Consider the following 22,893-nt stretch of genomic DNA (forward strand, 5'->3'; position numbering starts at 1 on the left):
TGCTGTAGACTGGCAGGCCACTTGTCTTGAATCCACTTTCCATTCAGATGAGCTCCCCAAGCTATGTCTGAGGCATCTGTCGTTAGAATCTGACTCGCCTCTGGCCGGGTCACAGAGAGTCCCTTGTTTAGGTGACATTCCTGAGCCCACCACAAAAATTCCTTTTGAATGCAAGGTATTATTTGAATGACAGTGTCCAAATCCTGGCAGTGCTGTGTCCATACATTTTTGAGATACCACTGCAGCTTCCTCATATGTAGTTTGGCATTGGGAAGCACCAGAATACAAGATGCCATGAACCCTAAGGCTTGAAGGACTGTCCTTGCAGTCAGCCCGGACTGAAGAGATAGTTGATGGAAGTAAAGGGAAAGATTCTTTTGTTTGTCTGGGGTTAAAAAGGCTATCTGGGTTGCTGTATTCAGTCTCACACCCAGAAAGCACATGTCTTGAGAGGGTACTAGACTGGACTTTATTTCGTTCACAGAATACCCACAGGCATCTTAGCACTGCTATCACATATTCCAAATGCTGAAAAAGGTCTTCCTTTTCTTGAGCCAGAATCAGGCAGTCGTCCAAGTAAGGATAGATTTGTATTCCTTTTAGCCTGAAGTAAGCTATCACTGGAGCCAGAACTTTTGTGAATACTCTGGGCGCAGTGGATAAGCCAAAGGGCAATGCAGAGAACTGATAATGAGAATTCCCAGCTCGAAAACGCAGATACTTCCTGCAACTTAGTCTGATAGGCACATGAAGGTAAGCCTCCTTGAGATCTAAAGTTACCATCCAGTGATCTTTTCCCAGCAGAGGTAAAAGCTGTTGTAACGTCAACATTTTGAACTTGGGAATGTCCAGATAAGTGTTGAGGATAGATAAATCCAAAATTGGTCTCCACGTGTCCCCCTTTTTGGTACTAGGAACAGGCGAGAATAAAATCCTAGGCCCCTTTCTGGCACAGGAACCGGCTGAATGGCCCCTATTTGGAGTAACAGAGAAATTTGCTTGTGAGCCTCTTTTCTTTGTAGAGGAGGAATGTCTGGCATGCCTTTGAAAGGAGGCAAGGTATGGAAATAAAACCTGTAACCGTGGTGAATGATATCCAATACCCATCTGTCTTGGGTAATTAAACTCCAATTTTCTTTGAAAAGTGCCAGCCTTCCTCCCAAAGGTGCTGCCAGACGAGAAGGCTCTGGCAGCTGAAAAGGCAGGTCATTGGGTCTGTTTACGAAAGGACTGACCCCTGCCCTCACCAGAAGACTGAGCAGGTGAACTCCCTGTTCTAGGCCTAAAAGAACCTTGAGCTCTGCCCCTACCACGTCTAGACCTACCCCTAGACTGGGAATCATAAGAAGGATATGTCCACCCCTTAGTAGGCCAATTTCTACTAAACTTCGGAGGCTGAACCTGCAAAAAATAACAGTCTGCATAGACTTAGCCTTGTCCTCCATTTTCTTTAAAACTGCTTCCACAGGCGAACCAAACAACACATCAGATTGTAACGGAGCATCTAAAATCCTTGTCTTGACATGCTCAGCTAAATTCTGATCCCTCAGCCAGGCGTGCCTGCGAAGAACAGAACCAGTGGCAGCCACCCTCGAAGAGGCCTGTACAGCATCAAAACCACATTGCAAAGAATGCTTACCCACCTGTTCAGAAACATGAACTAAATCCTGCAACTCTTTATACTCAATACCTTCCGCCAGAGCATCCACCTTAGACTTCAATTGTGAAAGGAGATAATTTTGGTATTTTAACGTGGAACTGGCAATTCAAAGCCCTCATGGCTAAAGTGGAAGAAGTATACACCTTCTTTCCCCATCTATCCAAAGCCCTTGCCTCTTTATCAGGAGGAACAGGATTTTTAACAACAGAAGCCTTAACACCTTTAGGCCCCTGAGAAACAGTTTCTGGGTCTGCCCTAGAACTCCTAAAAAGATACTTATGAGCTTCAGGCACCCTATAATACCTATCCGGTTTAACTGGGGCAGGAGGCAAAGAATCAGGGTTCAGGAACGCCTCTGCAAAAACATCTTCCACCACATCCAGAACAGGAGGTATAGCTAAAGGCCTATGCTGGGGTAGAAACAAAAATTCCCTAAGCCTTTTCCTGGAATCAGAGAAATCTTGACCTTCCCATTTAAAATGCTCCCTCATGGAATGAAGAGTCTCTGAAAAAGAAAAATCCTCAGGAGGAGAAGCCGAAGGAGTAGAATCATCTACATCAGAATCAGAATAAGGAGGATACTCCTGTAAGTCTTCAGCCGAAGACTCAGAAGCCTCCTCGAACACTGCTCAAAACTCTCAAGCTCAGGTTCCACCCTAGGCCTCTTATCAGGAGGGGCATAGAACCTCTAATCATAGTAATCAAATCTTCTGCCATTTTAAGCATATGTTTCTTAGGCAGAGACCCTGAAGAACTAGGAGAGACACCCACTGAAGTTAAACCTGGCCTGCCTCTCGAAGAAGCCTTGGAAACAGAAGGAGAGGGCCTAACCACCTTAGGAAGGGAGGGAGAACAGCTACCTGAGAAGCCCCTTCAGCCTGGCCTACCTCCTGAGAGGACACATCTTGTAACAGTAAAGTCTCTCCCTGAGACTCCAAAGAAACTTCTGGCAGAACCTCCGGCTCCACCGAGCCCTCTAAAGAACCGGCCGGGACAGACGGTTCTTCCAACCTAGGCTTTGCTGCTTTGTCCTTGCGCTTTTAGAAGCGGGCGTCGGAGCATCCGGCGGCATTTTATAATTACACGCTTCCCAAAACTAACCTGGCACAGTCTAATCTTCTCTTTATAGTGCGTTTGTTAAATCTAGCACAAGAGCGACATCCAACAACGTCGTGCTCAGGCCCTAAGCAAGGTATACACAAGGTATGGTAATCCCTATGAGGTATCTGTTTCCCACAAGAAATACAGTTATTCACTTTTTCTGACATCCGGTTAAATACTGAGGCAAGAAAAACAAAATATTCCCCAACGGGTACTTAGCCAACTTTGATTCGGTCTGAAACTCCGACTTCAGAAAATTTCAGAACGCCAACCTGCACTCGCAATACTGCTTCTGCATCGGACCATGCGGCAAAAAAGACTGAGGATATGACGTCGGTCATGCGCATTTGTACCCTGGCGTCCTGACGTCAGACTAATGCGCCTTGACCGACGTCAGCCTTATACTTTGGTATTCGGGCCGACTGGGACAGCGGACTACCCAAGTGTTAGGACTGCAGCAATGTGAGATGAAGAACATCTGCCTTGACATGGAAAGCTTAATTAAGTTTACAGCTACTGGCTGCCAAAAAAATTACTAGAAAACAAATATAAAAAGCTAAACCAACTGTAATTAAAGTACTAACTATTGTAAAAGAGAAAGAATTGAAAGTGGAATCATTATAAAAGGGAAGGAGTCTATCTCGCATAAAAATAAATGCAATTTGTGGGAACAAATACATGCAGAATAATAACGTTCAGGAGAAAGAGTGAAATTTAAGGGAAGGCAGGAATCGAGCTATTTATTTAATGTTGGAGTAATGACAGTCGTTATAAAGAAAAACATACGTATTATGTATTGCATGTAAATGGAAAATATTAATACAATTTATTTTCTTTTCTGTTACTGTATGTGTGCCTATGTTCTAAGTGATAATTTAATGTGTAAAAACACCCCAAAAAGAAACATTTGATAAACATGCAAGTTTTGAGTACTGCCACTGTAAACAATGAACAGTGCACTTCTGGTTACTACCCAAAAAGAAAAAAGGCACCTGAAGAACACAGTAAAGATATACAACTTCAGCACAAATCAGACAGTCTTTTCCTCATTTAAAACATACAAGTCATCCAAAACTTAATTTAAAATCTTTGACTACAATTTAAACTAAATGTCAATAAGAACACATCCAAAGTCCCCCAACAGCTTTAACTTAAAATCCATAACCAGAAATTTAATGTTTATGGTTTAAAAAGATGTAGTGAAGATACCTGATCAAGAATAAAGTTGCGTTTTTTTCTGGGGGCAATCTGAATCAATTTACTTAAGCACTTTGTGGCTTCTTGGATCAATGTTGTCCGATGCTGGGGATCAGCGTTGGGACATTCTAATCCCCTTTCCTAGCAAAAAAGAACACAGAAGTGAACTTCAACAAAAAGATATTTTTTTTTTTTTTCAGAATTTACTCCAGATGAAAACATTTACTTTACAAATTGTGGCCTTAACTACGGCATTCTTCATTAGTTGGCTCAGACAAAGCAATAGTTCACACACTGTATCCTTCCTAATTTAATTTCATGACACAACATATACAAAGTTATTGGTGATCTGCTGCAGTGTCTTCTGTAGTAGGCAGCTGCTGAGATTTTCTCTTCTGAAACCCCCCAAGCCAGCACATTAATAAATGCTCTCATCCATCCCATCCTAGGTAGCATATCCAGCCCCTGCACTACTCAGTTTCGCTTCCATCAAGTAAAAAGAAGTTATGTACTCACCATAACGTTCCATTTGAATAGTTGTACTTCATTTGTCTTCAACCTGCGGGTTTCGGGCATCGTCCTTCCCGAACAGTGCCCCCCCCCCCCCCCCACAACAAAGCAGGGTGAAAGGAACGTCCCTTGAGACTATCTGGAGAATGAATCCACCACTGAAGGGAGTTCCCTGCATACCCTCGAGATTCTCACTGGAGAGATGATAGGAAGGTCTAGCACGGACAATTGGACCACAAGTGTCCAGTGAAGAACTCTCATATGAAGTGGAGTCAACGGCAGAAGATTGATCATGGCCGCCACAGAACCCAGTGCCCTGAGAACTGCTTCAGTTGTGGGGACTTGAACATGAAGAATTTAAGACATGTAATTTTAAACTGCGTATCCTATCCAGGGTGAGAAAAACCCTCTTTTGAAGAGTGTCCAAATGTGCCCCACTAAAGTCCAGAATCTGGACCGACTCTAGAGAAGATTTGTTCAGCTTGATGGTAATACCCATATTGTTCGTTCAGTGAATGAAGTAATCCCTGGACTGGCAGAGTAGATCCTCTGAAGGGGCAGCAAAGAGCCAATTGTCCAGGTACGGGAAGAAATTAGTATCCTGGAGCCTCAGGTGAGCTGCTGCAACTGCCGTCACCTTGATAAACACCCTGGGGGCTGTGGTGAGACCAAAGGGAAGGGCTCTGAACTGGTAATGATTGGCTCCCAGCCGGAAGCGAAGAAACCTCCGGGAGCGGCTGTCCACTTTGACGTGGTAGTACAGGTCCTGGAGATCGATCAAGCACATCCTGTCTGTGGCCTGCAGAAAGGGCAGGATAGATTGAAGAGTGACCATCTGGAATTTTGTTTTGGTTACTGACAGGTTCAATGTGGACAGATGCAAGATAGGTCTGAGGTCCCCCATTCTCTTTGGCATTAAAAAAACCTGGAGTAAATGCGGGATCCAGACTGGTCTGGGGAGACCAGTTGGATGACTCATTTCTTCAGAAGCTTTCCTATTTCTAGCACTGCCTCCTCTCGTTGTGCAGGTGGGACATCTGGAAGAAGTTTGTTCGGGCGGGGGATGTTCCTTGAATGGAATGACATATCCACTGGATATGATTCAGAACACCCAGCAATCTTTTGTAATGGATCCTATGCCTTCGGGTGTGGCGAAAGGCGACCCCCCCCCCCGACTGCCTCCAGACCTGAGCAGTTGGGCAACCCCTCAGGGCTGCTGCCCAAGTCCCTCCAAGAAAGGTTCTCAGGACCCGAAATTCCTAGGACCCCCTCCTACCTCTCGGGCGGCATCTTTTGTGACCCCCCTCTGCCTCTGGGGGACGGAGAATCCTGAGCTTCCTGGGTAAATGCCTGAGACTTTCAGAAACACATCTTCATTCCTCGCTGATTACTGGAAAAGGATCTTTGAGGAGACGAGAAGTGGATCCCAAAAGCAGACAGTGCCCTCTCGTCCTTCTTGCTCTGGACCAGTGTCGCTTTCACTGACTCCCGAAGAGAGAACCATCATAGGGGGCGTTGGTGAAAGAGACCTTGAAGGGCTCCGAAAATTGATAAAACCGGAGCCAGGTGTGATGCTTAAATGCAACACCTGTTCCGTCCACCCTTGCAGCTCCCTCCATACCATGACGGAGCAGTCACATGGACGTGCTGGCAACTGCTTTTAGAGTGGCCATTAGAGCAGAGAAGGTCTTTTTGTCCTCCACCAACATGGATTCTGGGGGAGACTCTGATTTCCTTCACTAGATGTCTCTGGAGCCATATGTGTGCACCACATAGTTTAGCGCCCTCACACAGGTGGTCGCTGAAGCATATACTCGCTTCCCAAAATGGTCCATCGCTCTTGATTCACCATCATCGCATCTACTGGGGACCCCTTGTTCCAATGCGTACTGTCTGATGGTGGGCTCAGTACTTTGTCGGGGTGCTTAGGGATGGGCTGTACGGTGTCCATCTGTTATCAGATCCATGAGTGGTTCAGCAGGAGAGGACACCCAAAAGGTAGATGGGCGTGAACCAAATGCCTCCAGGAAGACAGACTCGTCTGAGGTCGGTTTGGGGGCTGACCCCCCCCCCCCCCCCCCGGGCAAAGGAGCTCCATGATATCTCCAAAGGAGACATCCTTGGGGGTGACCTTGGGGAACCTTCCCCTTCATCCATGTCCATGTCTTCTGTAAGGGACTCTGGGGGGAGAGTCCAAGTGCCTCCTCTTACACGTACGTTTGCGGGGTACCTCCTCAGGGGGACTCTCTTTGAAAGACTCTCAAACTTCTTCTTGTTCCACCGGAACTTGAAGCATAGCGAACACAGGCTGTCCCTGAGATGGCAAGATGGTCAGAACCGCACTCAGACCCAGGGGAGTCTTGACTGAGCCAGAGGACGAAATGGTTAGAGGTCTCGACACCAAGAGAACCCTCTGCACCACGTTGAATGCAGAAGGGGAATGAACCTCTTAGGATGTACTGGTGGGGCCCAGCCCCCTCTGACCCAACAGGAGAGTCTGAGCCGAGCCTCCAGGAGCACAGATGCTGTGCGGGATGCACTCCCTCGGATCCGACCTCGAGGCTATGGCTCAAAGAGTTCAGATCTGATCCAGTCGGATCCAACAAGCTCAAGGCAATGGGCGACGTCGAGGTATATGGCACCGTCGGCACGGACCCCGAGAGTCCTCTGATGCAAAAACTCCAAAATCGCCAGCCGGATTGGAGGAGGAGTTATTGGTCGGAACAAAGGTGGTAAGGAGCCCCCTCCAGAGGGAAAGGACGCCGGCAAAAGCTCCATCTGGATCTGGGTGCGGATAAATCTCCGCATCATCTTGTCCATCTCTGCTTCACTGAGAATTCGGGTGGAGCAGGACACCTCCACCGAAACAGGTCAGGAGAGCCGGTGGGGAGAAGACCTTACTGTGGATCGGCTACGAGTCTCCACAGGGCTCAGGGGGGGAACCTGGGGGACCATAACAGAGGAGATTCAGGCCCAGTCGGAGGCCTAACTTTGGGTGGTGGTCCCGCCTCTGACCAGCGGTCAGAGGACTGCTTACGAGAATGGTCTTTCTTTGCTTTGTCCCCTTCCCCAGACCTCTTGGTGGGAGTTTGAGTCCCTGAGGCCGGGGAAGAGGAAGTAGAAGCAGTGGCCGCTGCTATCCCTGACGGGGGAAGAAGGGACAGTAAGTCCCTGAAGAGGGGAGCAATCCCATCAGTATCAGTTTGTCCCACATGTCCTTAAGTGCCCTGGGATTGAAACCAGTGCAAATAGGACAGGGGGACTTAAGGTGATCTGCACCAAGTCAAACCACGCACAGAGTGTGGCCATCTGCCAGGGATAGCGTATGGCCGCACTCTGCATTTCCTAAACCTTGCCTTAGGGGCTTCTGCCATACCCAACACAGGCCCAAAAGGCACACACACAGACACGCTCTTCAGACAGAAAAAGAGGAGAGAGAAGGAAGTTTATTTATTTTTTTGTCCGACGTGGGAGGAAAGTAAAGGATGCAAGGAAGAAAATAGAAAGAAATCAGAGAGAAAAAAAAAGTTTTTTTCACTTATGTGACTCACTAGTTGGAGCTCAGAACCCATGCTTGAACTCACTATAGTGGCAAACGAGATCTGAAGGGAGAAGGGAGACAGGGGGGGTATTATGAATAACGAGAGAGTCTGGAGCTTGGATACATAGCTGGAAAATGCGGCCGTGTCAGATCTGATGTGGATCTGAAACCCACAGGCTGAAGACCAAATTAAGTAAACTACTTCAGAACTGAACGCACACCTTTCCAAGAAAGGAAAAAAATATGCAAGAATATAATAAATTAAACAAGTTTCAAATTATAAGGAAATCCAACCACAGCGTCAGGATGGAAATGCTGCCCAGATAAATGGTGTGACAGAAGGATAAGTGCAAACTACAGATGGCATCCACAAAATTTAACAGATACAGCAACATGTTATATCTTACTTCAAAGCATTCCGCAGTGGTTAACTTTTTTTAAAGCACATCTTGTTCATGTTACCTGTCAACCATCAGCCCACTCACTGCTGACTGAGCCATTCACATCACTGTGGCAAGGGTCGACCTAGAGGACAACCATTAAGAGTAGTTTGACATTTTTGTATTAGCCCTCAGAAACACTCAGCTTGCATAGTTGGGGAGGTGTGGGGTGTGGTGTGCAATGGGTTTTCCTTGCCAGTTATACACTTCAGCAAGGGACACTGCCAGCAGGCAGTCTTGCCTCTCTCCTCAAGCATGAAAAATGTTTCCCCCCAGTATCAACTAGACAAAATCATACCTTCCGATGAGCTCCTAAGTGCAGATTATCCTCCCTATCCCTCAGTAAAGGGATGCGGGCCAAAGCCACTTAACTCCTCTCCCTCTCTGGCTCCTCCTGTGCCAGGGCCATTAATCGAACCCCAGTCACCTGGGTCACAACAATAAGGACGCCTTCCCTCTGTGCCATGGAACCATTTTTGCAGTGCATAACTTTCAAAATTATTACTTGGGATTCTCCTTAACAACCTCCCAGGAGGCTGCAGCTAGAAAGAATACTAAAAGACAAGAGCTCAGAAAGCAGACTGCTGAAGCATGGAGTTAGCAAATGAGGCCCAACTCTGGGCATCCACATCTAAACAATGCTTAATGAAAATGTGAATGGTTACCAAATGGCCACAGCATAAACGTATGCAGTGGTGACATTTTTTCAAGCAAGTAAAAAAGGGAGCATATTTTGTAAGCAAGTAACAGCAGGAGTGCATTCTGTGAACATTTTTCAAATGGGAGTTCACTGCCAGATGACAAAACATCATACAGTTAAGACTAGGTCTCATTCAGACAATGATGGTTATGTCAGGACTAGTTTACTCAGTAGGATACCACACAACATAATATTTTAATAACTTTTATTTAATAATTCTGATGACTTCATTTATGAGCTATTGTCAAGCTTTAATCCCATCATGCTGGCAACTTAGATGGCAAAAGTTTATTACAATGAGACTGAATAATAGAATGGTAATGACCAATCACTGGAAACCTATATCAATGTTGCTAGATAAATGCAACAGTCAAATGTGTCAGTGGATAACGAAAGTACAGTTGTGTACACTTACCATAAATGTAGATGTTAGAGTGTACTCACTGTTGCAGTCATTACATTTGGGCTGGCAGGTTGCCATCCGTCGGCCTGAATAACAAAGTCTTGGGTCCTGCGTTGGTTGCTGTCTCCTATTCCATGACGTCAGGTCGTCAGGGGTATAAAACATGCAGCCGACGCCATTTTAATCAGTTTTTCTTGCCCCAGATGTCAGGTGCCCCCAAAATGGGGAGCAAAAATAAATATATATATATATATATATATATATACATACATACAACACTGTTATATATAAATGCACTTCAGAACCATAAAATTTACCTTCAACTAAAAGCAAATACAGCACAAAGGCTTTTGAGTATAGTGAAGGAAAGAAAAGGTATAGAAAGGGGGATGGCGGGTGGGTAATCCGGACTGCAACAGTGAATACACTCGAACATCTACATTTATGGTAAGTGTACACAACTATACTATGTTCTTCATGTTTCATTGTTGCAGTCATTACATTTGGGTAGAATCCCAAAGCTATGGATGGAGGATGGAACTGAGCAGCTATAAGGCCCTGCAGGACTGCAGTGGCAAAGCCTGCCGTGAATTTAGAAGAGAGGTAAATGATAATGCTTTGTGAACGTATGAACTGAGCTCCAAGTAGCAACTTCTAGAATGTCTCTTGTAGGGACCTTCTGAGAAAAGCTACTGAGGTAGAGGCAGCCCTGGTGGAATGGGATCTGATCCCCTTGGGCACAGGTTTACCATGCTGCAAGTAGCAGAAACGAATGCAATGGCTTATCCATTTAGAAATAGCCTACTTTGATATAGCCTTCCCCTCTGATCCTGCAGCAAATGCCACGAGTAGTTGCTCAGACTTTCTTAGAGATTTTGTCCTGTTTAAGTAGAATCTTAGTTGTCTGTGTACATCCAATGAATGCAGAATCCGCTCCCCCTTGTTCTGCGGATTTGGGAAGAAAGTTGGCAGATGAATGGTCTGGTTAAAAGCCACACTGGATACCACCTTATGCATAAAAGAAGGATTGGTCCTGAGGGCCACCCTGTCCGGGTAAAAAATAATGAAAGGTTCCACTGCCATGAGAGCCTGTAGTTTTGAAACCCTTCTAGCTGAAGTGACTGCCAAAAGAAAAGCGGTCTTCCAAGAAAGAAATGTTATATCCGCAGTAGCTGCTGGTTCAAAAGGAGGTAGGGTGAGTTTTTCCAGCAAAAAATTGAGGTCCCATGCAGGAGTTGGCACTCTCCTGGGAGGCCTTAAATTTTTGGCCCCTGTGAGGTACTGTTTTAGCAGGGGATGAGAAAAGAGGGGAGGCTCTGTGTTGTAATGAGCCGAGATGGCAGAGGCATGGATTTTTATTGAAGAAAAAGATAAGCCCTTGTCAAGCATCTCAGTTAAGTATTGCAAAATCTGAGGAATATTGGGCTTTGCTGTGTCTATTCCTTGTGCGTGGTTCCAAGCACAGAACCTCTTCCATTTATCAGCATATTTTCTAGTACTAGGCCTTCTGGCTTCTAAAATGACATCCATCACAGGTTTACTGAGGGATGTGGTTGGTAAAATTAGTTAATTAGCCATGCTGCAAAATTCAGAGTTTGGAGCGGAGTGTGCAGAATTTCATAGTTCTGCTGAGACAATAGGTGAGGTGTCTGAGGCAAGTACCACGGAGGAAGGTGTGACATATTCCTTAGAAGCGGGTGCCAGTGTTGGCGAGGCCAGTCCGGAGCAAACAGAATCATATTTGGTTTTTCCTGTCTGACTTTTAGTAACACCTTGGAGAGTAGAGGCAGAGGGGGAAAGGCATAGACTGATAACTTTTTCCAGATGAAGGACAGAGAATCCACTTTCCATGCTTTTTTGTGACGAGTTCTTGTGCAGAATTTGTCCAATTGATAGTTTTGGGGAAAGGCAAATAGATCTATGTCTGGGCTTCCCCATTTTTGTGTTAACATGCTGAAGATTTGTGGATCCAGTTTCCATTCATGCAGGTCCATAACATTTCTGCTTAGGTCATCTGCCAGAGTATTTTGCTTTCATGGCAGGAATTGAGCTTGAAGATGTATTTGGTAAGTCAAGGCTGTGTTCCACAAGGCCATGGCTAGTCTGAAAAGGGGGTAAGAGTGGGTACCCCCCTGCTTATGTACCACATAACTGTGGTGTTGTCCCGTCTTTATCAGTAGTTGACCTGGATGAAGTAAGTCCTTGAAGGCTGTCAGAGCATTCTGAACAGCTAGCATTTCTTTCTGGTTGATATGTAGATGCATTTGGTTTGGGCTCCATTTGCCCTGAATGCATCTCCCTGCCAGGTGGACCCCCCAAGCATAGTCTGATGCGTCTGTAGTTAGGGTTTGGGTGGCAGGGGGTAGAATAAATGACCGTCCTTTGTTTTGGTGACATGTCTCTGCCCACCAACGAAACTCCTGTTGCACGCAGGGAATGAGAGGAATCATTGTATCCAAGCTGTGACAGTGTTGACTCCATAAGCTTTTTAGGTACCACTGAGTTTCCTCATATGCAGTCTCGCATATGGAATTAGTAGTATGCAGGATGCCATGAATCCCAAAGCCTGCAGAATTTGTCTTGCAAATAACTGGGTTTTTGTTGCCATTTGTTTGAAGAATGTTGTCAGTTGCATTTGTTTATCTGGCGTGAGGTAAGCCATCTGGGCAGTTGTATTCAAGCTTGCACCCAGGAATGTAATTATTTGAGAGAGTACCAGTTGTGATTTCTTTTTGTTTATGGTGTACCCTAAGCATGCTAGAAGCCTTTTTACAAACGTCAGATGTTGAAGAAGGGTGTCCTTGTCCTCTGCCTGAATGAGACAATCGTCCAGATAACGATAAATTTGAATGTTTCTTTGTCTGCAGAATGCAATTACTGGTGCCAGGCACTTTGTAAAGATTATGGGCGCAGTAGATAAGCCAAAGGGCAGTGCAGAGAATTGGTAATGCAAAAAGCCTGCTTTGAAGCAGCGGTATCTTCTGCAAGATTCCCTTATTGTAATATGCAGGTATGCCGCTTAAATCTAGAGTGACCAACCAGGCATTCTTGCCTAGCATAGGCAGTAGCTGTTGTAAAGTCAGCATTTTGAATTTTGGAATGTCCAGGAACGTGTTCAGAATTGATAACTCCAGAATTGGATACCATGATTTGTCTTTTCTGGGTACCAGGAAAAGCCTTGAATAAAATCCTTGTCCTTTTTTCTTTTCTGGTACTGGTTGAATAGCCCCCATATCCATGAGGGACAAGACTTGTTTCTGGGCCTCTGCCTACTGGTTTGGTGGGAGATCTAGCCATCAGTTTGGAATTGGTAATGTGTGGAAATGAAATCTGTACCCCTGGGATACTATGTTTAATACCCACTTGTCCTGGGTAATTAAATGCCAATTATGAGCATGAAACGCTAATTTTCCCCCCAAGGGGGCTGCCAAAAGACAAGTGCTTGGAGATGGTAGAGGAAAGTCATTGAGACTGCTTACTGTAAGGTTGTGCTTTGTTACCTCCATATTTGGAGGTGGAGGCACCCCATTGCTTTGACCTGTAAGAACCCTGTGACTGATATCTGGAGCCTTTGGAGCTCCTGGGTTTGCCCTGAGTGGCTCTGTTGGACACAGGAATGGACCAATTCTTAGTAGGCCAGTGCCTACTGAACCTGAGTGGCTGCACTTGCAAGAAATCTTACAGTTTGCACAGATTTTGCTTTGTCTTCCATTTTCTTTAAAACCTCTTCGGCCTTATTACCAAACAGACTATCAGGCTGTAAAGGGGCATCCAACAATTTAGCTTTAACATGATCAGGCAAATTTTGCACCTTGAGCCAGGTATGCCTTCTTATCACAGATCCAGTTACGGCAGCCCTGCAAAGCCTCCAAGGAACCACATTGCAAAGTATGCTTTCCAACCTGTTCTGCTGAATGCAATAATTCCTATTTTCCACACAATCAGCAATCAACATTTTCTGTTTCAGTAAGCCCATAACATGCTGTTGATATTTAAGCATATGAAACTTGCAGTTTAAAGCCCTGATAGCCAAGGTTGCAGATGTATAAACCTTCTTTCCCCATCTATCCAGTGCCCTGGAATCTCCATCAGAAGGGGTAGAATTTTTGGCTGTAGTAGCCTTAACACCCATGGGACCCTGAAAAACAGTCTCAGGATCAGCAGCAGGATTTTTGAAAATAAATTTGTGGGAGTCGGGAACCCTGTAATATCTGTCTGGCTTACTAGGAGCCAGAGGCAGGGAATCAGGGGCCATGCTTGATTCCGAGAACATATAATCAACAATGTCTAATACAGGAGGTATTGCCAAAGGCCTATGTTGAGGAAGAAGAAGAAAATCCTTAAGCCTCTTTTTTGATTCTGAGAGGTCCTGACACTCCCAGTGAAAATGATCCCTTAAAGTATGCAAAGTCTCTCCAAAAGAGTAATCTTCAGGAGGAGATGCAGATGGGATAGGTTCCTCTGCAAAAGAGTCCTCATATGGTGGAATAGAAAATTCCTGATCAGAGGAGGAATCAGAAGAAATGGAAACCTGATCTGAAGATTAATAATCAGTGCCTTGCCTATGCCTCTTAACAGGGGGGGGGGGGGTTGGGAACCCCTGATCAAGGTAATTAAATCCTCAACCATTTTGATCACTTGCTTTGTTAGGCATAAGGGCCTGAGCACGTGGCTCATGTGTCGTTTTTTTAGACATAGAAGTTGGTTTTGACCTTGTGTTTTCTGCTGGCGTCGGTTTAATATAAAAATGTTGAGGCCTGAAAACACCCTCAGAAGCCGGTGCCTGCCCAACGGCTCCAGACCCATCCAAGGGAGAGACATCCGCGGGTTCAATACTTGCAAAATCTCGTGGCATACCGGACTTCGAATGGGTCTCGGTATAGGCCTGCGACTCAAAAGTAGCAGGTATCAGGGGCTGCGAAAGCGCCTCACTGAGTACCGGCGATTGGCTTAGGAGAAGCTTTGTCGTCGGTTTTGGACCTCAACGGTCTGTCTCTGTCTTTTTCCTTGCGTTTTTTTGTGAACTCCGGTAGTCGGATTGCTAACCGACGACATTTCAGGGTAGTGAAATCTTGAACCAAAATATTTAGAAGCAAAAATATACAGACGCTTAATAGAGCATTGGTTAAATTTAGCACAAAACCGACAGCAAGGCAAGTTGTGATCAGGGCCTAGGCAAGGAATACAGTACAAATGAAAATCCTTATGAGGTATTTGCTTCCCACAAGTAATGCAATTATTAACTTTTACTGACATCGGTAAGGAGCAAGAAAAAGTTTCCCCAACAGGGTACTTAGCTTTAGTTTGAAGACTTTGGTTCTGAAACTCGAAAACGGAAATTTCAGGAGTAGGCCGACCGGCACTTGCGAACTGCTTCTGCTTCGGGCACCACGCGGCAAGAAAGACCGATTAAAATGGTGTAAGCTGCATGTTTTATACCCCTGACGACCTGACGTCATGGAAGAGGAGACAGCAACCGATGCAGGACCCAAGACTTTGTTATTCAGGCCGACTGAGGGCAACATGCCAGCAGATTACCCAAATGTAATGACTGCAACAGTGAAACACGAAGAACCTCGAGATGTTTAACTTTTGTTTTATTTGTAAACTAATATAATTTTTGTGATTTGGAAATGCACATTTCTTCAAAAAAAAAAGTTTAGATCCATGCAGACGGACAACAGAGGTATGACTGCTGAATCCTACACAGATGCACTTTGTAAGTACTTACATGAGTGCATCCCTAGCGGAGCCAAGATGCTATCCTCCAAGGGAGGGGGGAGGCCAATCTGGTGGTCCTCTGCCATGGACAAACTCTACAACAGAGGAAAGAAACTGCTGCAAAAATAGTAGGAGCCCATGACTGGGGGGAATAAGAGTCCAATTTTGATAAAAAATAGAGAGTTTTCCTCCGAGGGGGGCTTCCAGGCAAGAAGTTCCTGCAGCCCAACAGAGGGAGTCATTGAGTTTGTTTTCTTTGAGTTTGTGACCTGTCCTCTCCCCCCCTAGGGGTGGAAGCAGTCCACTGTCTTGGTCTATAAGAAGCTTGTGTTTGAGGCCTTCCTCTGGAGCGTCTATATCTACCCCTCTGAGGCCTGTCTGAAGTGGGAAAGGAACAATTTTTTGAAGGCCAATTCCTGCTAAATCTAGGTGGCTGTACTTGTAAGAAATCTTTAACTGTTTGCATGGATTTCGCCTTATCCTCCATCTTTTTAATCACCTCTTCAGCTTTTGATCCAAACAAAACATTATGCTTAACAGGAGCATCCAATAATTTAGCCTTTACTTGTTCACTTCTAATGACTGTACCAGAGGCCGCAGCCCTACAAGAAACCTCCAAGGCATCAAATCCACAGTGTAAACCATGCTTCCCAACTTGTTCAGTGGCATGCAATAAGTCATGTAATTCCTTATCATCCGCACAGGCAGAAATGGAAGTAAGCTTTTGTTTTAAAACAGACAAGAGAAATTGCTGGTATTTCAGCATATGAAACTGACAGTTTAAAGCCCTAATGGACAAAGAAGCAGAAGTGTACACCTTTTTGCCCCATCTTTCTAAGGATCGAGAATCCTTTTCAGTAGGAATGGGATTTTTGGCAGAAGCGGCCTTAACTCCCTTAGGACCCTGAGAAATGGTTTCAGGGTCAACAGAAGGGTTCTTGTATAAAAACTGGTGGGAATCAGGAACCCTGTAATATCTATCAGGTTTAACAGGAGCAGGAGGAAAAGAGTCAGGGGTTAAGTTAGCCTCCGAAAGGCATCATCCACAATATCCAAAACAGGAGGAATAGCCAGGGGTCTATGTTGGGGAAGAAGAAGAAAATCCCTCAGTCTTTTCTTAGATTCCGAATACTCCTGTCCTTCCCAGTGGAAATGCTCCCTCATTTCATGCAAAGTTTCCCCAAAAGAGAAATCCTCAGGGGGAGAAGCTGAAGGAATGGATTCCTCAGCATCAGAATCCTCATAAGGAGGGAAAGAATATTCCTGGTCAGAAGAAGAAACTGAGGAAACAGAAGCCTGATCAGAGGAATCATAATAAACATCCTGCCTTGGCCTTTTATCTGGAGGGGGATGTGAACCCCTAATCATAGTAAGTAAATCCTCTGCCATCTTGAGTAACTGTTTCTGTGACTTGGGAGCCGGTTCAGAAGAGGCCTGTGTTGCAGTCTTTGATTTAGAAGGAGTCTTTGCCTTTATTATAAGCTGAGTAGGCCTGAAAACCCCTTCGGAAGCTGGTACCTGCACAGCGGCTCCGGACCCATCCGAAGGAGCATTGTCCGAAGGTCCTGCAGTAGAAATATTTAAAGGCCTGTTTGGCTCCTAATGAGAGTCTGTTTCGGCCATTGGTTCTGAAATGGCCGACAACAGGGGCTGCAAAAGCGCCTCACTGACGACGGCCGAACCTGAAGCTGGCTCCGCTTGTGCACTATCATCAGATTTGGACCTCGGAGGCCTGTCTTTATCCTTGCGACGTGTGTGAACTCCGGTAGCCGGAACCGTATCCGACGACATTTTGCAGTTAAAGCGCCTACCGAAGTAATGAAAAGCAAAATCGTACCTTCGCTTAATTGTACGCTGATTGAATCTAGCACAAAACCGACAACTAGCTACGTCGTGGTCAGGGCCTAAGCAAGGAATACAGTAAGAATGAAAATCCTTATGAGGTATTTGCTTCCCACATGAAATATAATTAACTTTTTCTGACATCGGAGTGGAGCAAGAAAAAAGTTTCCCCAACGGGGTACTTCGCTTTGAGTGGAGAAGAAAATCTTCGGACTGACGTTTATCAGAAAAAATAGTCAGGAGTCAGCCGACCGGCACTTGCGATACTGCTATCACCGCACGGCAAGAAAGACTGGAGAAGATGGCGTCGGCTGTCAGCTTTGTACTCCTGGCGCTCTGACGTCAGGGAGCAAGGCTGAACAGCCGACACCGGACCCAGACTTTGGGATTCTGGCCAACTGAGGGCTGCCTGCCAGCAGGGGAGAACCCTACAGTCATGACTGCAACAGTGAAACACGATGAACATCTCTCTGGTCAGCCTCAGTAGGAAGCTGGGATCCCTCATGGAATCCTCTAAAGCTAGTTATGAAAACCAAATCGCCACAGACAACCACAAAGCATTCTATAGCTATGTCAAGAATCTCAATGGCAACACTCAGATCTGCTCTAAGTTACAGCACAATGGCACTAAATATACAGAACCAACTGATATTGCCAACATCCTGGCAGACAGGTTTAGTGCTAACTTTACCCCCCCACCCCCTAAAGGGCCCATCTCTATACCAGAAGAATGCAAAATTCCTGTAATCACGGCTGCACAGGTAAAAACCACACTCTCCAAAGCCAAAAACACAGCATCCACGGGACCTAACATACCAGGCTGTGTTTTACATGAACTACAGAATGAACTGGCACGCCACCTAAGCACCATGTTCAATCATAACCTCATCTCAGGCTTTGTGCCCACTGAATGGCACACAGTGACTGTTATCCCACTCCACAAAGGGGGAGCCACCACGGACCCGGGGAACTACCTCCCCATTAGCCTAACGAGCCTGGTCTGCAAGGCCATGGAACTTATAAACAAAGACACTGGTAATTTCCAAACTCTGGACCCCGCCCAGTTCAGATTTGTAAAAGGTAGATCATGTCTCCAAAACCTGACAGACTTCTTTGAATCAGTCATCAAAGCTGTAGACGAGCGTAAGGTGGTTCACACAGCCTATCTAGATTTCACCAAGGCTTTTGACGCCATCCCCCACTGGAATTATAGATAAACTCACTAAACTGGATATAAATCCCTATGTCACAAGATGGGTTGCCAACTGGCTCACTGACAGAGCCCACACTCTGAAAGTAGCAGACTCCAAATCCGACTTCAGACCAGTGACAAGTGGAGTACCACAGGGTTCAGTCCTGGGTCCTCTCCTGCTTGGTATCTACTTTTCTGAAGTACAGGCTAACACAGAAGGTCTTTGGCTAATGAAGTTCGCAGATGACTGAAACTAGGAGCCATAAATGAAACTCCTAACTATGTGGACATCCTATAAAATGGCCTCACTGAGACCTGCTTGGTGTCAGAGAAATGGTCTCAAGCTCAATGCCAAAAAGTGCATTGTCATCCCCTTTGGTAAAAACTCTGTACCCATGAGTTACCACATAGGTGGTAGTCTACTTAACACCGAAAATGCGATGAGACCTTGGGACACAGGTGGACAGTAGTCTCTTCCTTTGATAATCACATCACCACAGTAGTCAGGAAATCCTTCTACATGGCACACCTCATCACAAAAGGTTTCTCATCAAAGAAAAAAGAGGTCATTTTTCCCCTCTACTTGTCACTCATTAGACCCATTATACAGTACAACGCCCCTTTTGGTATGTACCTCACAAGAAATCTACACCAGGAAAGGCCGCAGAAATACCTCACAGAGGATTACTGGGCTCAAACAGATGCCCTATGCAGACAGTCTCAAAAAACTCCAGCTTTACTCAATCGCAGATTGCCTACTCAGAGGCGATCTCTGCCCATCATACAAAGCTATGTCAAACCCAGAGCTGTTGGACATGCTCCACTTAAAGAAATCCCAATCCCTCCAAGCTATCTCTGCCCATCATACAAAGCTATGTCAAACCCAGAGCTGTTGGACATGCTCCACTTAAAGAAATCCCAATCCCTCCAAGCTACACGATCTAGGGACCTAAACCTTGTCACCACAATAAACAGAACATGCTGGAGGGATAGATTCCTGTCCCAGAGACTTCCCATATTCTGGAAAGTACAGTTGTGTACCTACCATAAATGTAGATGTTCGAGTGTATTCACTGTTGCAGTCATTACACTTGGGTTATCCTGCTGGCAGGCTACCCGCAGTCGGCCTGAATTTCAAAGTCCTGGTCCGGCGTCGGTTGCTGTCGCCTCTTCCCTGACGTCAGTGCGCCAGGGATATAAAAGATGCAGCCGACGCCATTTTCTTCAGTTTTTTTTGCCCCAGATGTCAGGTGCCCCCAAAAGGGTAGGCTGTAAATATGATGATCATAAAAAAGCATGCACATAACCTTCATCTACAAGCAAATACACCACATAGGTTGTATAGAATAGAGAGGTACAAATAAGTCCCAGCAAAGAAAAAAGGGGGATGGTGGGAGGGCAACCTGGACTGCAACAGTGAATACACTCGAACATCTACATTTATGGCAGGTACACAACTGTACTATGTTCATCGTGTTTCACTGTTGCAGTCATTACACTTGGGTAGAATCCCAAAGCTGAGGTTGGGTGGCTGGGCCTAAATAGAGGTTGGAGTGGCTATGAAGCCCTGCAGAACTGCAGTGGCAAAGCCTGCTCTGGATTTAGAGTAGAGGGGTAAATGGTAGTGCTTTGTAAAAGTGTGCACTGAAGTCCAGGTTGCAGCCTCCAAAATGTCCTTGGTTGGTACTCCTCTGAGGAAGGCTGCTGAAGTGGCTGCTGCTCTGGTAGAATGTGGCCTAATGCCCTTGGGCACTGATTTGCCATGTTGTGAATAGAAGAAAAGTACAGTTTTGTACCTACCATAAATGTAGATGTTCGAGTGCTAATACAGCTGCAGTAATCACAGATGGGTTCTCTGCTGTTAGGCGGGTCCTCGGTCGGCCGAATTCCAAAGTCTAGGTCCGGCGTCGGTTGTTGTCGCTTTCTCTCCTGACGTCAGTGAGGCCGGAGTATATAAGACACAGCCAACGCCATGTTCTTCAGTCTTTCTTGCCCCAGATGTCAGGTGCCCCCAGAAGGAAGGCAATACATAAATTATGTTTATATGTATATGCATGCAATGCAATATAATCCAAAATCAGTAGTTACAAGCAAATAAACCATAGAAGGGTAACCCAGTCAGGTTGTATGAAGAGAGTGTTAGGCCCCATGCCTTTACCAAGTGGGGAAGGAGGGAGGGAAACCTGTACTGCAGCTGTATTAGCACTCGAACATCTACATTTATGGTAGGTACAAAACTGTACTATGTTCATCGTGCATACAGCTGCAGTAATCACAGATGGGTAGAGTCCCAAAGCTACGCACAGGGTGGTAGGTACTAGGAGGAACTGGGTTGAGCCAGAATGCCCTGCAACACAGCAGTGGCAAAGCCTGCTCTAGTTTTGGAATATAAAGGCAGGTGGTAGTGTTTTGTGAAGGTATGTACAGAACTCCAAGTGGCTGCCTCCAAAATATCTTTGGTAGGAACTCCTCTGAGGAAAGCTGTAGAGGTAGCTGTGGCCCTGGTGGAGTGAGATCTGATACCTGTAGGAACAGATTTCCCATGATAGGAATAACAAAACCGTATGCAGTGGCCTATCCACTTTGAAATAGTCTGCTTGGTAACTGGCTTCCCTTGAGCCCCTACAGCATAGGACACAAAGAGTTGTTCTGATTTCCTGAAGAACTTTGTTCTGTCCAAATAATAACGTAGCTGCCTATGGATGTCTAAAGAGTGTAGCAGCCTTTCCCCTTTGTTTTGAGGATTGGGGTAAAAGGTAGGTAGGTGTATGGCTTGATTTAAAGCTATCCTGGATACCACTTTAGGCATAAATGACGGGTTGGTACAAAGGGAAACCCTGTCCTGATGGAAGATGAGAAAGGGCTGCACCGCCATGAGGGCCTGTAGTTCAGAAACCCTACAAGCTGAAGTGATAGCCAGAAGGAAGGCTGTTTACCAGGACAAATATTGCAAGTCTGCTGAGGCAGCTGGTTCAAAAGGAGGCAATGTTAATTTTTCTAGTATGTAATTAAGATCCCAGGCTGGTACTGGCTGTTTCCTTGGTGGTCTTATATTCTTAGCCCCTCTGAGGAACTGTCGTAAGAGTGGGTGAGAAAATAAAGGAGGATCCGTGTTGAATTCTGCAGAAATGGCTGAGGCATGGATTTTTATGGAAGAAAATGAAAGTCCACTGTTCAGCAGCTCAGCTAGATACTGTAATACCTGAGGCAAGTTCAGTTTTCTAGGGTCCTGGCCTTTTTTCTCATTCCAAGAGCAAAACCGCTTCCATTTTGCGGAGTAAGCTTTTCTAGTAGATGGCCTTCTGGCCTCCAAAATGACATCCTGCACCTCCTTGGAGAGTAGGGTCTGTTGGGGTGTTAAGGAATTTTCCATGCAGCGAGATTGAGTGTTTTCAGCTGACTGTGAAGAGTTTTGCAGCTGTGCTGAGTCAGCAGAAGAGGCATTAGAGGCAGGGACCAGGGAGGAGTATGTGTTAGGCTCGTCAGGAGCGGGTACCAGTGTTGCCTTGGCCAATCTGGAGCAATCAGTATCATCTTCGGTCTGTCTGCTCTTGCTTTCAAAAGCACCTTGGGCAGAAGAGGCAGAGGTGGGAATGCCTAAACTGTCCATGCTGTCCAACTGAATGAAAGGGCGTCCACTCTCCAGGCCTTTGGATGAAAGGTCCTTGAACAAAACTTTTCCAATTGATGATTCCTGTTGGAGGCAAAAAGATCTATGTCTGGCCTCCCTCATGCTTGGATTATCTCTGTAAACACCTGAGGATGCAACTTCCATTCGTGTGGATCTGTCATATTTCTGCTTAGATTGCCTGCCAGCGTGTTTTCCAATCCTGGCAAGTACTGTGCTTGAAGTTCGATATGCCAATCCAGAGCCAAGTTCCAAAGAGTCATGGCTAGTCTGCACAAGGGGTATGAATGTGTTCCTCCTTGTTTATGTACCACATTACTGTGGTGTTGTCTGTTCTCATCAGTAATTGTCCTGGATGCAGAAGGTCCTTGAAAGCTGTAATTGCATTTATTACTGCTAGCATTTCTTTTTGAATGATGTGAAGGTGCTTTTCCTTTTGGGACCATTTGCCCTGAATGCACCTGTCCGTCATGTGCGCCCCCCAGGCGTAATCTGAGGCGTCTGTTGTGATGACTTGATTTGCTTGAGGCTTGCAGAATGGGAGGCCTGTATTTGCTTGACATGCTTGGGCCCACCATAGAAATTCCTTTTGCAAACATGGAATTATTGGTATTATTGTTTCCAAACTGTGACTGTGTTGAGACCATAGGTTTTTTAGGTACCATTGAAGTTTCCTCATATGCAGCTTTGCACATGGGATTAAAAGAATGCAAGATGCCATGAAGCCCAGAGCCTGCAGGATTTTCCTTGCAGTAAGCCTGGTACATTTTGCTAGTATTTTGAAGTACTGAGTTAGTTGCCCTGTTTTTCTGGCGAAGATAGGCCATCTGGGTGTTTGTGTCCAAGTTGGCACCCAGGAAAGTTATTTTCTGAGATGGTGTTAGCCTGGATTTCTCTTTGTTGATTGTGTATCCCAGAGAATGTAGTAACCGTGTTACATAAGCCAGATGTTCCAGAA

The 22,893-nt window shown here is 45.6% G+C and overlaps 1 protein-coding gene across 1 annotated transcript in view; it reads right to left on the bottom strand.

The window, feature by feature from the left end:
• Positions 1-22,893, bottom strand: part of HNRNPUL2 (heterogeneous nuclear ribonucleoprotein U like 2) — a gene marked incomplete in the record, with an annotated part of 1,663,394 nt that overhangs the window by 545,843 nt on the left and 1,094,658 nt on the right. The window contains 1 exon segment of the mRNA XM_044075357.1: positions 3,971-4,099. Within this exon segment, the coding sequence (XP_043931292.1) occupies positions 3,971-4,099 (129 nt within the window).

Source organism: Protopterus annectens, chromosome 6.part1 (assembly GCF_019279795.1).
Source record: "Protopterus annectens isolate FY-2018-M chromosome 6.part1, PAN1.0, whole genome shotgun sequence".
Lineage (NCBI taxonomy): Eukaryota > Metazoa > Chordata > Ceratodontiformes > Protopteridae > Protopterus > Protopterus annectens.